A 16,916-nucleotide genomic window follows, 5' to 3' on the forward strand; every position below is an offset into this window, starting at 1 on the left:
TGACAAAATTAAGAGCTTAATTGAAGACAGACCTAGAATAGCTTATAGAAACATGTCATCACTGAACAGATTGTTATGTTATGACAAGAACAAGACATGTGAAAGATCCACAAAGAAGGTAGGCACCCATCCATGCCATTCATGCAAGCAATGCATTCATGTTCTTCAAACGGATTGCTTTACACATCCGGTGACACACCGTTACTATAAATTCAAGCAGTTTGCTGATTGTCGCTCCACCAACTTAGTCTATGTTGCTACATGTCAGTCATGCCATGTGTTTTACGTTGGCATGACTACTAGATCTTTACGTGAACGTGTCAGAGAACACGTTTACGCTATTAGCAAGGGCAATATTATCAATGCCCTAGCTAAACATGTATTAGACAAAGGTGATTCACATAAATTCAAATTTCAGGCGTTAGAACTAGTCACAAAAACTAGCAGGTTAGGTGACATGAGAACTTTAACTGAGGAAAGGGAGGCTAAATGGATACTTAAGCTACAAGGCCATAAATATGGCTTGAATGATAGGATAGCACTCAAGCCGTTCTTAGCCACCAGACCACTCAATCATTAGTTTCTCAACAGTTTTTATTAGTTGTTTTTAAACTTTGATATCCACCATATGAATGCATTATTATATTGTTTTTATATATATACACTAAGAACATGATACTTTTTTGATATGTCATTTCTGTATCTCTTGCTTCATTTCATTTTGCTGTCCATGCTAATTCATCACAGCTTTTTTTAATTAATTAATTGCTGTTTGAGGATGTGATGTATTTAAAGGGAGGGATTTTGACTGCATTTTTAAGTCTGAAGAAACGTTTGGGATAAACGTGAAAGCGCTAACTCTACTGCAGTCGTTTTTGTTATTAAACTTTGGATTTTATCATATGAGACTATTTCTGCTTCATTGATACCATCATACAGCGCATGGTGCACATTCTTATTCACTTTTTTGTATAGTTTTTTCTGTTATTCATATTTAAAACCTTGTGCGGCAAGTGGCACACTGCGCAAACATGTGGTAAAAAATATTTTAAATGTATTCTAATTTGGCACATCCCCAATGCTTTTGGACATCCAGAGTGTATACATTGCCCATTATATGTGTGTTGTTATCTTTTCATGGGTATTCTGTCCACATTTCTGGACTTTTCCATGTCCTTGCTTCCGTGTACACTCCTGTACACCACCAACACTGACATGGAGTCTACACAGTTCTGTTGAAGGTTGTTGGATCACTCCACCATGTTGTTTTGCTTCATTAGCATAAATTTCAGCTACTTATGCTGAAATTTGCATTCCACAAAAGTTTCCGTTACTGCACATTAATGCACATGATTGCACACTGCTACACAGAGTTTACTGACTCTAAAACTTGCTGTACCCATGTTCACTTCATACTGTGACGCGCACAGGAAAAAAAATGACCATGTAAGATTTACTGAATTTGCACCTAAGTCTTTTTTTTTTTTTTTTTTATCCATGTGAAATTCATTATCCTAACTGCCAACTCTCTGGATTGGAACACCTCTTTAAACTGATATCATGCCCTTTTGGTTTGTTTGTGTCTTTCGGCTTTTCCCAGTTAGGGGTCGCCACAGCGGAACTCCGGTCCACTAATGATTGGTAGTGGATTTTTACGTACCGGGTTACCAGCCCTGACGCACAACCTTCAACGAAGGCACGCCCCATTCACATATGCCTCCACACAGAAGATGCTCTAACTGAGAATCGAACAGGACAACGTCTTGCTATGAGGCGACAACGCTACCGCAGCACCACCACGTCAGTTTTGGTAACAATATAAAATACATGTATTAATACCTGGAAAACCCTCTAACTTACATTTCTTCCTCAGTGAATGTCAAAGGTTATTCTGATTACTAGGGAAGAGTAGATAGCATCTTGTGCAAATGATGACCCAAGGAAGTTTCATCTGCACTGGCACCAGTTTCCATTTCGTGCACTTTATATAGTCACATGCAGATAAATTATCCTCTATACCCCAATGGAAGTACAGCCTTCTAAAAAAGAATAATGCTACTAGGTTACTAGTTTCACACTCTCCACTTTTTGCATCTGTCCTACTCAACAAACACAAAGCAGATGCCAAAGAGTACTGTGGCTATGCTGGTTACATTACTTGCACAAAATACACACCATGCTCTCACTGAGCACCCCACACCCCCTAGCACCACCAGTACTGCCATTTCTCCTCCATGCTTTTCTCTAGCGTTATTGTTCTTCTGTTTCAGGCAGTTAACACATTATATGGTAGATAAAAATATGAAAAAAATAGAAGAAGATATTATTGTGAAAATATTTGCTACTTGATCATTGTTTTCTTTGGCAGGTTCAGTAAGGTACCATTGTCTTTGTTTTAGAGGCTGTGTGATGTGTCCTCTCAAACACAGTTCTTCAGAAATAAATTGCTTACTCATTCTAAAGTGAAAATTGTGATTGCTCCAGTCTGCTGAGTTCTGTTTTGGAGAATTTCTCCTCTCCCAAATGTTGTGTGACTGTGGCATTATACATATGTGTGCGCGTGTGTGTGTGTGTGTGTGTGTGTGTGTGTGTGTGTGTGTGTGTGTGTGTCTGTGTGTGTGTGTGTAATATATATATATATATATATATATGTATATATATATATATATATATATATATATATATATACATATATTTTTTTTTTTTACTTCAGAATCTCTAAAGCCTAAAATTTCGAATTTCAAAAGACTGGGACCAAAATCTCGAAAACTCAAAACACTGAATTTCATAACACTGAAAAAGCACAAGACAACAATACTTACTGTATTCCAGCACAACTACATACATAAACAAATTGCAATTCTCCAATTATAAGCAGGGGAGCAAGCACTCCTGCACCCCCCATGTGGGGGGGGGCTGAAACCCCCACATCTCCTGCTACTTAAATATATGAACTCCGAAATCGCACACCACAGAACAAAAATGTCAAACATACCATTACATGCTTCATGACTGCCGGTTGTAACCTTAGTCATGTTCCCTTCTAACTTGCTATACTACAGCATAACTCATCTTAGTGTAGTGAAATGTGATCTAGAAGTTGATATATATAAGTAGCAGAGGGTGTGTGGGGTGCAGTCCTCCACGTGGAGGGTGCAGGGGGCCTTGCCCCCCTGCTTATATTTGGAGACGTGTACTATGGTTTATGTTTTATTTGTTTCTGTATGTAGTTGTGCTGGAATATAATTAGTGTTGGTGTTTTGTGTTGCTTCAATGTTATGAAATTCAGTGTTTTGAGTTTGCAGTGTTTTGAACTTTCAAGATTTTGGTCTCAGTCTTTTGAAATTCTAGATTTTGGGCTTTAGAGATTCTGAATTAAATATACACACACGCACACACACACATACACACACAGATATATATATATATATATAAAACAGTTTGAGGTTGCTTTTTGATTTGTGCCTTTAGAACAAATGGCACTCAAGTGTTTGTTCTATCACTGTGATTGTGTAAGTGCTTTGTGAGCAATCACTTTGCAGTCTTACACAGCTGAAGCATTTCAGAAGTATTAAAATACTGAAAACAGCATGATAACAGCAATGGAAAAAGAATATTGATAATGGATGAATGAGCACATTTTGTGTTGTGTAAGACATTTGTCAGGACAGCAGGTATGTGCTAGTAACTGAGTATACTCAGCGAAGTGTGATAGAAACATGAAATGCTTTGACGTATGCTAGATTGCAAGGTCTGTTAGTCTTTTTTAGTTGACATAAAAATAAAGCTATTCTTGTTAGGGCACAGGGGAAATATGATTTACAACATTAACACGATGCAAGAGAGAATATGCAAGATGGGATATCACTAAGGAAAGGTGAGTGAGTACCTACTGTTATAGAATACCTAATGTAATGCCTGCAGTATTCCACTGATGTGCAACATACAGTTACAATGAAATGGAAAACATGCCGATGGTTCAAACTGAAAATTTACAGCAGCTAAGGTCTACTGCAGCAAAGTGGCATCAACAACACTATGAAGACAATATTAAAAAAGACAATTACTAGCTGATCAAATAATTCCAGCAAATTCATTGTACTGTAAGAAAAACTGGCTCTCAGAAAATCCTAATGGATATCAATAGCTATATTTAACTAGCATACAAAGATGCTAAAACATATTGAAGGAAAAACTTAATATAGTCAATATTTCTGAAAAGTATGTAGACTTTAACTAAGCAAAAGGAGATAAGCTACCTTTGATATTGCACAACAGTTATTTGCTTACTGCTAAAGACAGATACACCTGTCAAATAGAGGGTCTAGTTTATGCTGCGGTCCGTTCTACGTGTAAGTTTTTCTACCTTGGAAAAACTATACATAGGCTCACAAATAGAATCAGGGAACATCTTATGGCTATAAAAAAGAAAGATATTAGTAATGCCCTAGCTAGGCATTCTTTAAACTGTGTTGATTATAACACGTTTTAGTTTATGGTGCTGGAAAAATTTAGTGATGATAGGTTCATTCACACTTCTAATGTGTATTTAAAATATTTAGAGCTTAAACGGCAAATATTTTTAAGAGTGGTTATTCCGCCTGGCATTAATGAGAAAATATCTATTAAATGCTTTTTAAAGTTTAGGAATATTTAAATTAGGAAGGCATAAATATGAAAGTTATTTTTATATTGTTTATTTTTGCTGTTTCATTTATGTCTCTTTAAAAGTATTTAAGTAATGTATTTTTAAATGAATGGCAGAGGCAGTTTAATATTTATGTGATTTCCCATATTGTGATTTTTCATTGGTCGATTTTTAATTTAATTGATTAATTATTTAAGTGAGCAGTTTACATGTGATTGTAGTTTCTGAAGAACTTCTGTGAATTAAATGAACAAAAGCATTTAAACTATATCTCTGTGCCTGATTGTCGTTTTGTTTTTCTACTGTTTTTGATACATATTTAATTAAAGGCACAAGTTCTAAAAGTATCTTAATTGTACTAGAACAAAGATAATTTTTAAGACAAGTGAAGCAATTCTAAGAATATATTATCTGCCCTGGAGCGTAAAAAACAGCTATAACAATATTAAAAAGCACATGCACGTGTTCAACTTAAGGTTGAAACAGATGCATGAGAACTTCTTGTTTAATTGGCAAGATGGTATGAGACAAGAGGACCAAATATAATGGGTTACACATCAGTGTGGTTACTGCAAGTGCCTTCAGAATGCAAATATGTTTAAAATCTGAAAATGAAAAGGAAGGGGGTGGTGTTCAGAAAATCCAAATTAGTTAACATGAAGCTGCTGACATTGTCAAAAGGAAGAGTAGTTGACAGTTTTTCTGCAGCACTAATGCAGATGAGTTGGAGATGAGAACAAAAAAAAATAACTGTAATGACACAGAATAAAATGAGGTAACCTTCATTTACAATTTAAGCACAAGTGAAAATGTCCTAAACTGCATATAGATACTATAAATAATGTTTATTTTAGTTTCCTTAACACTTTATCAGAAAACATAAAAAAAAATCTTTGAGAATAGCCTAAGTTTGAAGTCTGGAAAGATTTACTTTTTTATATAGGTTAAACATTTTACTGGGACTGAAGTGTGGGTGAGATGAGATTATGAATCTGAACGGCTTTTAAAATTTCCTGTATCTGCAGTAAATGATCACAGATAGCTGAGAAAGACCAAATAAGTTCTTCCTTATATACTTTTCCACAATTGTTAAACTGACCCGGAATAAAAATGCCCTTCAAAGGGGAGTAGAGCCCATACAAAAAAGGGTACAGAGATCTTTAAAAAGGATACTGGCACAAAATCGGTAGCAAAGATGAAACAAAAGTCTTATATCGGAGAATTTATTGAACTGCAAGGAAGAACTAAGGTTGTGAGGAGACAATGGGGTAAGCTGCGTGCCTAGTGTCATGGCATGGGAGGACTAGTGTAAATTCAAAGGATCATTTAAGTAGCTATAGTACAATATAGTCATGGCGGATGGTCAGAATACTGAAAGAAACAATAATGCGGAAAAACAGTTACATTGAGGAATGTACAAATACCACAACATACATGTAGCTGAGAAGCACTGAAAACATGAACTACAACAGCTTACAGAAAATGGAGAATCTGTAATCACACAGGTTCATCCCATAGCAACAGTTATGAAAGCAGAAGCAAGAAAACCAAATACAGAAGTCAAGGGGAAAAGACAAAAAGTCACTGAAATAGCTATACCTTGCGATCACAGTGTCCTGTATACTGAGAGGCATAACGTCATTAAATACCTGGTTATGCAAATGGAAACCAGAACAATATGGAATAAAGATGCCCAGATGGTTCCAACAGTTGAAACTGCAACAGAGCATACTTAGATATGCTACTGATATATGTAATTTAGTCTGAACTGCAGAAAGAGGTGATTCTGGGTCCATTTCAGGTGCAGAGAAGATCACGCTTGACAAGCTTCAAAGACTGAAGTAATACTAGTTTTACAAACTTTAACTGCATCCTGACTCAGGAATGGGGGTCATCATTATCAGGGTATTAGAAATCCAAAACATATGGGGAAATTTAAAAAAAGGATGAGACTTGATACCTTTGTCCATATGGAGACAAATAGCCTGGCAATAAAAGTGATCACAGCAGCCTAAAAGAGTTTAAGGCAATATATAGTTAACATTCTTAAATGTGCAGATTGTCTGCTGGATAGCGGTAACAGGTTAATAGTTAAGTTTTAGGCTAATTGTCTTTGCAGACCATTTTAAGCCTAACCAATTTCCTTTCAAAGGAGAGAATCATACCCTGAACTTTGAGTTTGTGAGTTCATAGGTGTTTACTAGGCTAATAACCACAAGGGCCTTTTTAAGCCTAGCCATGCAACACCATAAAAATTATGCCAATCATAGGACCATAAGAAGTGGTTACTAGGTTATTGGCCCTGAGGCCCTTATAAGCCTACCAAGAGTTTAGCCCATGTTTAGACAAGTCAGCATCTGATGCCCCTGTCCAGCAGGACACGGGTGGAATCCCAGGGATGTATTTTCTGTTTCCCATCCAGTTATCCAGGTTGCGCTTAAAAAGGGGTAAACAGGTACTCTGCTTGCTGTGGAGAGGGAGTCTATTCCACAGATGGGGGAGTCTCTGGGACACAAACCTTTCCTGCCAACAAGTTCTACTTATGTCACAGACCAGGCTGAGGCCATGTGTGTGGGTTACTCGAGTGGAGCTTGACTTGTGGATATGCAGCAGTCCCATCAAGTCAGGGTCCAAGATCACCTTATATACCAGACATAGGTCACCTCTGAGGAGTCTGTATAAAACTGAGTAGAGGGATAGGGCTTTTAGCCTATCTGTGTATGGTAGATTTTTGAGGCCTTGGATTCTCCTGGTGAGGAACCTCTGTGGTCTCTCCAGCTGCTTCATGTGCTTTGAGAGGTACATGTCGAATGGGGCATTGCACTCAATAATGGGCCTTATAAGGGAAGAATACAGGGATGTTATTACCTTCTTGTCCCTAGATGAGATACCCTTACTTATGAGGTGGGCCATGTAGAAAGATTTCTGTACAACGGAAGCAACATGGTGGTCAAAAGTCAGGTTGCTATCAACCTGGGTGCCCAAGTCCCTCAAGACTGACTGCATGCTTTAGTACATTGTTATTAATGTGATAATTAGTGGGGACACCATTTTAACCAAAGGGGATAATGATACATTTCTTGGCATGCAGTTTGAGGCCATACTTCTGGCACCAGTCAGTTTGGATAAGGCCCTCTTGGAGGATGTTCACATCACTAGGGGAATTTAAGACAGCGCCCAGCTTGCAGTCATCTGCAAACTTAGTCAGCCACAGACCACTGGTTTAGACTAGCACCTAAGTATGTCTCAAACAGTAGAGGCCTGAAGACTGATCCTTGGGTACACCACTCATTACGGGTCTGCTACGAGAGGTGGTTTCCCCTATTTTGACTGAGTGGGTTCTATCTGTGAGCCTATTAGCTAGCAGTCTGGTAACATATAGGTTTATGCCTAGCTGGGAGAGTTTATCTATTATGCCCGAGTGGGGAATAGTGCCTAAGGCTTTGGCTAGGTCAAGGTAGGTGGTGTGCACTGTCTTCCCCTCGTCCATGGCTTTGGTGACTGTTTCGAACACCAAGTTTAACAGATGTGATCTCCCTTTGACAAAACCAAACTGTGTGAGGTCAAGCTTCTGGAGGTTGCCAATGTCCTTGTTTATAAGTTCCACGATAATAGCCATAACAACTCCCTAACTTAGCAGTAATGTACTAGCTTCTTGCTCACAAATGCTTGCAATGGCAATCTTATTCTGTACATTTCCTGTAAAAATATTGTTGCTGTAATCCACCTGTTTAATATCTTTATATTCTACTACAAACTGTTAAAATTGTGGATCCCTCTAGAGGGACACACCATACTTGTAATATTTGCTTGTTATATATGTGTTGCTTGGGATGTATGTTTTTATCTGCACAATTAGAGCTTTTCTCCCCTGTTAAAATTGTACATTCCTCTTGAATGCCAAACATTTCTGACTTTGTAAAACCCTTAGCATGTATGTATGTTTTTGTCTGTATGTTTGGAGCTTTTCTCCCAGGGCCTCCGCTGAAAATGGACATGTATCCAGTTGGACTATCCCGGTCAACAAATGTAAAATGAAATAAAAATAAAATAAATACATTCCTTGGCCTTGCAGATCAGGCTAGTTAGGCTGATGGGCCTATAACTGCCAGGGTTAGTGAACGCTCCACCTTTTTGTAGAGGGATGACAGTGGCTGTCCTGCATTTGGTTGGGATGAAGCTGGTGCTCATGGTTTGGTTGAATAGGGTGACTAATGGAGCTGAGAGCTCATGCCTGAATTCATGTAGGACAAAGCCAGGAATGTTGTCAGGCCCCATGCAGACTGCATTTTTTGCCTTTGAGAGGGCATTAAAGACCTGCTCCCTGGTGATGAGGGAAGGGGGGCAGGTGCTGGGGATGTCCTGGTTTACTGATGAGGTGGACAGGAGGGGTGAAGTCTTCACTGAACCTGTCTGCCAGCAGGTTGGCTATATCTATCGCTTTTGTGTATGTGCTATTCTTGAACACCAGTTCAGAGCAGATTTAGGTTTTACCTTTGAAATTGTGGACATATGTGAAGAAGGCCTTGTGACTGTCCTTAGTGGATGTAGCCAATTTGAACTCGAAATTAGCCTTAGAGGATTTCACCAGTGATATTATTTGCTTATTCAGACAAAGCAGAGATTGCTTCCAACTTGGCACCTGCTTCTTCTTGGTCCTGGACAGCAATTTCTTCCTTTTATTATAGAGTTTGTTTATTGCTGCTGTCCACCAGACAGATTTACTCTTCCTTGAGTAAGATGGTTTGGTCCTGTCAGGTATTGCTGAGTCCATACAGCTATATAGATGCTCATATAGTTTTTTGGTGTAGGTTTGGACATTCGTGCTAGTTCCAGCTGAAGGGATGGTGGCCATGAAGTAGCTTACACCTGCTTTCAGGAGGCTGTAGTCAGCTTTGGAAAAGTTTTTTTGTTTGACCCTAACAAGGGGTGGTCAGGGGAGATGGCGACTTTGAAAGTGATCACTTTATGGTCAGATCTTAACAAGGAGGATGACACTGTAGGGATGCTACAGTGGCCACTCATGTTGGTTAAAAACATGTCCAGGATATTTTCACCTCTCATGAGGGTGTCAATCAGCTGATCTAATGCATTGGCATTGACAAAGTTGGAGAATCTCTGGGTGTTTATATTTGGGCTAGAACAGGTCTTTCACTCTATGGTTGGGTAGTTAAAGTCACCCAGGATTAGGATTGAATCTTGATGGATTCAAGTAAGTCCTGATAGGTGGAGTAGGTGTCCTGAGTCATGGTTGGGGGTCTGTAGCTAGTTATCATTTCAATAGGTGTTTTGTCAACAGTTAACTGCATCTCCTGTGTATCATACTGTTTGACCAGCCTGGACATGTGTATGTCTTTGATAAATATTGAAAGTCCACCTCCTTTCACTTTGTAGACCTCCATTTGGTGTTTGAAAGTATAGTAGGACAAGTAACCTGGTAAGGCTGGGGTGTTCTCTGCAGCTTTGAACCAGGTTTCAGTGACTTCACAAATGTCAGCATCCTCCAGGGTGAGGAATGCTTGCAATGAGTGCAGTTTCTTGCTAAGACTCCTAGCATTTATCATCATGACCTTTACATTTCATTTAAAATTATTTTTCACATTAGTAATTTTCTGCTCATGACTTTGCCTAAAAAGGCACTATGGGGAGGCAACAGCCTTTGCCAGAAGCCTGAAGCCCAGGGGAGACAGATGATGGCCATCTCTGGCAAAGCATTGTGGTCTGTCAATCATGTCCTCCCAGGCTGTTAGGTAATGGATCGTCTTGGAATGACACCAGAAACTAAGTCAATAGTTAAAATCAATCATTTTCTGTTTGTATTGAGGCACCATTCTGGGTGACAGTAGAATGCTGCTTAAGGCTAGGGACATACCTGCCTGCGACACATATTCAGCAAGCTCAATCATGTCTCTCTTCATATAAGTCCAGAGAGATCCGTCTTAAGTCATTTACACCAACATGGACTATGACAGAGTCATAACAGTACTGTTGTTAAGAGACCTGAGTGAGCGCATGGTATGGAGGATTCTAGTACCTGAAAATTAGCTTACTGTGACTTTCTCTTTATCTTGCCTGGTGAGGGGCACATCTGTGTGTCTCATGATAGAGTCTCCTATGACTAGTATGTTGGATTTGTGTTTGGGCCTTAGAGGCTGTGAGACACAGGCATGTGTACTATGTGTGGTGATTGGTGCTGTGGGTTGTGATATGTGTGTATATGTGTTTTTGCTTTGGAGGTATCTTTTGTTTAGGTATGTTTTTATTGAGAACCTTTGCATGGGTGTGGACTTGTAGTGTTTGAGCAGACAACCTTCTCAGTTCCAGATGTACTGGCTAGTGACTGAGACAGTAAGGATTCAAGGTTCTTAATGTAATTGCATCTCTCACATATTGTATTCCTAGGTGGTACTAGTAGAGGGTTGTCCATGTACAAGAAGCAGTTGCTACACTGTCTCAGGATGCCCATATGAACAAGAATAGCAGGGGAAACCATATGAAATTGTGCATCCATGTCAGAATCTCTGGATGAGAGGTCTGGGATAGTAGAGTAGGTACAATGTATCTGATGACAGTACCTGTTGGTGTAAGTAGGGCTGGATAAAATCAATACAGTAGCTGCAAGGGAGGGCCTCACTTACACAGGAGTGCTAGTAAGGGAAAAATGCAGCTGAGATACCTCGCAAAGGGTTACAATAGTGCAATGGCAGTGTGCAATGTTGCAGAAGAGGTTTAGATCTCTAGACAAAGTATTTCTGATGCTATTTGACTTGCTGATATGTAGTAAATCAGTCAGTACTGGGACAGAGGATGCCTTGTATCCTAGACACTAGTCACCTCTTAGCAATCTATAGGATACCTAGTATAGTGACAGGACTTTGAGTTGGTCTGTGTAAGACATGTTGTTTAGGCCTTGAATCCTTTTAGTGTGGTATCTCTGTGAGTGTTCCAGTTGTTTCATGTCTCTGGACAAATACATACCAATGGGGGCATTAGATTCAATGACTGGCCTAATGAGAGTTGAGTAAAAGGGGACAATGACATCTCTAGATCTAGACAAAATCCCTTTGCTTATAAGCTGTGCAATACAGAAGGACTTTTTTACAGCAATAGACACATGTTGGTCAAAAGTTAGGTCAGTGTCCACAAAAGTTCCCAAATTCAAAACAACTGGGTCAACTCCTAGAGGCATACTGTCAATGTGGTAGTTCCCTGGGATAGATGACTTCCCAAAAGATACAATAATGCATTTTTGGCATTTAGTTTCAGTCCATCATTTTGGCACTAGTTATTTGTTTGGGACAAACCTTCCTGCAGGATGATCATTTTCAAATTCACTGACTGCTCCTAGCTTGCAGTCATCTGCAAACTTAGTCAATCAGAGCTCTTTGATATTGCTGTTGGTAATACATACTGTATTATATCTGCTGTAGTGAACAGTTTTAGGTCACTTTAAATGATATTCATTTACTCTATCACTGTGGACATTTCCCTATCATGTGCCCTCTTAAAACGCATATATGCATACCTACCCCCCTATGCTGAGCAATTTTCTAACTTTTTATAGCCAGTTACTACCTATTGAAAGAAATAACATTTGCCCACTGTATAACGTAAATAATACATGACAGAGATACAGGTTAAGCTGGCATTTACTCCCACCTGCTGAGCTTGATCATTCAGCTTTATCTCCCTCCCCTCAAAAGGTGCTTGAGTAAATCCCAGCATATCCCAAAATTTGGATATGTGCTATTTATACAATACAGGAATGAGAATCCTTCATAGATGCCAGACTTATAACTTTGTTCTTCAAGGAAGAGTAAATAATACTATGTATGCAATAAATCTAATGTTCGATATTGTGTCTCTGATGCAAAACTTCAAGTTCTACAACTACAAAGCAATGCAATCTTCTCATATATTATTAAACTGAATATACTTGTTACCATTTTGTGTGAGTTTGGTAGATGATAGCTGGGTGGAGATCCAAAATGATTCCTTTGTGCTTCTCTGGAAGATGAGGCTGGAGGGAATGTTAGGGCAGCCATTGAAGTCCTCCTTGCAGCATGGAAGGCCCAGGTAGAGAGCATGGTTGTTGAAGGTACTGTTTTCATCACACTGGAAAAGTAGGGAAAAATAATGTCAGCATGATAATATTTATTGTGAAAGTCTGACACACAAACCATTTCTTATACAAGGAACTACACATTAGTAATGTTTAAAATGATGGGCCTATAAAAGAGAAGCACTTTAACTGTCAAAGTTACAGAAGCAAATGATTCAGTATGGTGCCTGTGGATATTACATTTCAATATTTAATTGTGTAGTCATTTGCACATGATTTTTTACCAAGCTCATATCCCATGGATAAAAAATAAAGCAGCAATTTCTTGGGAACAGTTCACTTCAGTAATAATTTCAGCATTAAACAAGACAGTGAATCACCTTGCTATAGTTAGCCAGGGCTTAGCAGTGAGGCATCATGTAAATATGAATGTCTAGCACTCACAAGGGTAAGATTCAAAGGATGAATGTATACCTCAGGTAAGTTTGATGCTCATAGTACAATGTTTTTTGGAGCCTTACCTATGACCCAGAAAAGTGGGTTCAAGCAACAGTAGATATGTGTGTGTGTGTGTGTGTGTGTGTGTGTGTGTGTGTGTGTGTGTGTGTGTGTGTGTGTGTGTGTGTGTGTGTGTGTGTGTGTGTGTGTGTGTGTGTGTGTGCGCATATGCGTGAAGAATGAATGGCCATGATGAGGGGGCAGGTCACTGCACTGGGTTTCTGTCTCAGTCAGAAAAGCAGCATGGGAGAAGTGCACAGCAGTCTATGCATAGGTGTCTGCCTGCATAGCAGCAGATGTACATGAACGACATTGATAGCACTGTAATACATGTTCAGATGGTGGTGTTAAGGGTAGTCCAAGGGGAAAAAGCTTGCATTACCATCAGAATGGCACCATAATGGGATGCCTCTATCTCCTCTTCCGTTGCCACGAATAGTGAAAATAGGCATCAGGATATGGCAGATGGTGAATAATTAGGGAGGAGCATCGCAACAGAAGTGAAAAAATTTAAAACAATTGAATTAAAAGGGAAGAAACTGTCTATTTGCTGGCACACACCCAAAAAGATTGATCTAACATTGTCCCCTAGTAAAATCTTTCTCTTTGCCCCCCTCCCCCCTCCATCTTTCTCCTGTTCCAGAATTACTCATCAGTTTTCAACAAAGGATTAATCTTTTCCAACCTGGAGTCTTTTCTTAACAGATTGCAGTGAAATTACAGCAGCCCTCACAGAAAAAGTAAATGGATTGTGTTACAATAAATCAGCATCATCTAGACGCATGGTAACTTATGCCTAGAATACACAAAATCATAACTAACTAGAGGAATTTGAAATTTACACTCAGGTCTTATATATTTAAAAGAAAGTAGCACTTTAATAATTTTGGGTGAGATTCATGAATCTTTTGCCCCATGGAGTATGGCAAATGTGCAGCAAAATGGCATGCCATAGACTTTTGAGATTCATAATGAATACTACATAATGGGAAAAGGCCATGTACTTGGTTTTACCTTATTGTGTAGCTATAGTACTCCAAATATAAGCAAATATGAGAATGGCCTCTTCAGATTCATAAGTGATTCAGAAACAATACAAAAACTGTATACAGGCAGGTCCCAACTACACAACTTACAGGGCCAGAACAGGATACTGACTACTGATGTAGTGCATCTGGCAACAGCAGTTACTCTTTCCTGCTTTCATGTTGATCAGCATAAATGGCCTTACAGCAGCATCAGTACATAAGTTAAAATAAAAAAAAAAAAAAAACAGTTATGCACTCTACTGCATGGAGTTCCTAGTAATGCAAGTAAACTCACTGCCACAGACGTGTCCCCCAACACACACAGTGATGCAACTCAGCTGTTATTAAAAGTAGCTCCTACATACACACACAATGGCTCCTTATTAAAATCTTGAAACTCACTTTGCTGAGTCCTGATATAACAAAAAAAAAGACCAAAAATGTAGGAGAGTGAATATTGAACATTGCTGCTTTTCTTTAAACTTCTTTTCTGTAGTGGGAAGCACCCTTGTACTTCCTGATGTCAGGTCAAGCTCCCAAACTCCCCTGAAATTATATACTTCAACTCTAAGATTGTAATACACTGGAAAAAGGGAATATTCCAGGAAATGGTAATCTTGGACTTAGTCAGCTATTCAGTCTCTATTTCTCAGGACTTGACAAAGCAGGTCATGAGATTTCAAATGGTTAACCACACAGCACTTCCCCACATTAACATATCCTAATCATTGTTCAGTCATCATGCCTAATAAATGACATGCTTTTATTAATCTTTTGTGTGGCATGCCATTCAGTTCATACCTTACCTGCTGCACTGTGTCTGCTGTCACTGTGGCACCAGTGTGCACTATGTACTCTGCAGATCTGTCCGTCATTTAAGTTCATTGACTTCTTGTGTGTGCCACATACCAGTACCAGAATCCATGGCAATGAATCATATAATTACAGACTGCATATTAAATAGTGTATGAAAATTGCAGTTAAGCAAGTGTTCACTACATTTATGAATACAACTGTTCTATTTTACTTTACTCTGATAATACTCAGGTGCATCTGCAATGACATGATATTTTGTTTCCACAAGTAACACACGTGTAAAAGAAAATATACTGACCTTTCCAGGGTCAGAATGTAAGAATGTGAAATGCTGCTGAGATTCAGATCTGAGTCTACAGGTCTGCAGCATAATACCTTACTCACAGCTCTTAGCATTATCCAATTAAGACACCATAGATAGTTGTGTGATTTGAATATGCTAGGTACATTTTTTTAGGTTCATAGACATGTACTAGGCTAATGATTGACCACCATGGTCTTTATAAACCTAGCTAAGCATTCCTATGTATCATGGGCATTTATTAGAAGGGATGTGTTTGTTAGGAAGTTTCTAAAGGTTATCTTGGGGGGGGGTATGTCAGTTTGGGTATAGTTACTGTCTGCCTCAGTCAATCAGAGACATGAGGGTCAGAGCCAGGGTGAATTTCAGATTTCCCTCCATTGGTCAAGGTTACACTAAAATACGGATAGGGATAGAATCTGCTTCACATGAATAAGGAACCTGGTCTAGAACACGGGGATCCTATAAGACACATATCTGTCTTGCCAACAAGTCCTATTTATGTCGCCAGCAAAATTTTAATCTTTGGACCTGGTGGTTCTGATGCTCTTCATTTTGCAACAATGCAAAAGATCTATCAGAGCTGAATCCAAGGATGCCCTGTATGTCAAGACATAGATCACCTCTCAGTAACCTGTAGAAGGCCATGTATAGAAACAGGGATTTAGGGTGAGCCTTATAGGACCATGTGTTTATACCCAGGATTCTCTTGGTAAGGAACATTTGTGGGCAGTCCAACTGTTGCATATGTCTGGTCAGATATATGCTGAAGGGGCATTAAACTCAATTAAAAAAAAGACTTTCGACTTTCCCTGGTTAGGGGTTGCCACAGCGGATCACCGATCCACTATTGATTGGCAGTGGAGCTTTTGGTGTCAAGTTACTAGCCCAGTGCCCAAACTTCAGAGAAGGCACACACACTCACGCACCTACCTGCATGTCTTTAAAGTTCGATCGACCACAGGGAGGACATGCAAACTCCACACAGAAGGAACTCCAGTTGAGAATTGAACAGAAGAACCTCTTGCTGTGAGGTGACAATGCTAATTGCTGCACCACAATGATGGGTCTGATAAGGTCCAAATAAAATGGCACTACAACTCTTTTGGTCCTGGATGCCATGCCCTTAATTATAAATTGGACAACAGAGAATGGTTTTCTTACTACAGAGGCCACATGTTGGTCAAATGCCAGCTTACTGTCTACATATGTTCCCAGATCCCTGAATACCAGCTCTTAGTGGTGTCTTATCAATAGAGTAATTAGCCATGGTGGCATACCTTTTAACTGTACAGATTTTCACAGAATGTTCAGATTTTTGCCTCATGTTTGGTCTGTTCCTCATAAAATTTGTGATTTTCTGGGATTTTTGAGGCAAATCAGTGATGACTGAATTCACTAAAAATGACAGTCATTTGACTTTCAGAGTTCATATCCTTCAGAAAATGCATGGTAACCCCTTTTATTCTAGCAACTAAGTGTATAAGAGCAGTATTTAAAATTTGTCCCTATTCTTGAGGCTTTGTCTCTCCCCCAGTATTTTTGGCTTTGTCAAGATTTTTT

At 39.1% G+C, this 16,916-nt stretch overlaps 1 protein-coding gene across 1 annotated transcript in view; it reads right to left on the reverse strand.

The window, feature by feature from the left end:
- The window catches only part of DOCK3 (dedicator of cytokinesis 3), a 4,843,230-nt gene that overhangs the window by 964,248 nt on the left and 3,862,066 nt on the right, over positions 1 to 16,916 (reverse strand). Inside the window, exon 18 of the mRNA XM_044077993.1 lies at positions 12,592 to 12,763. Coding sequence (XP_043933928.1) covers positions 12,592 to 12,763 — 172 coding nt within the window. The remainder of the gene's footprint in view (positions 1 to 12,591; positions 12,764 to 16,916) is intronic.

The sequence above is a fragment of the Protopterus annectens genome, chromosome 7.part0 (assembly GCF_019279795.1).
Source record: "Protopterus annectens isolate FY-2018-M chromosome 7.part0, PAN1.0, whole genome shotgun sequence".
NCBI lineage: Eukaryota > Metazoa > Chordata > Ceratodontiformes > Protopteridae > Protopterus > Protopterus annectens.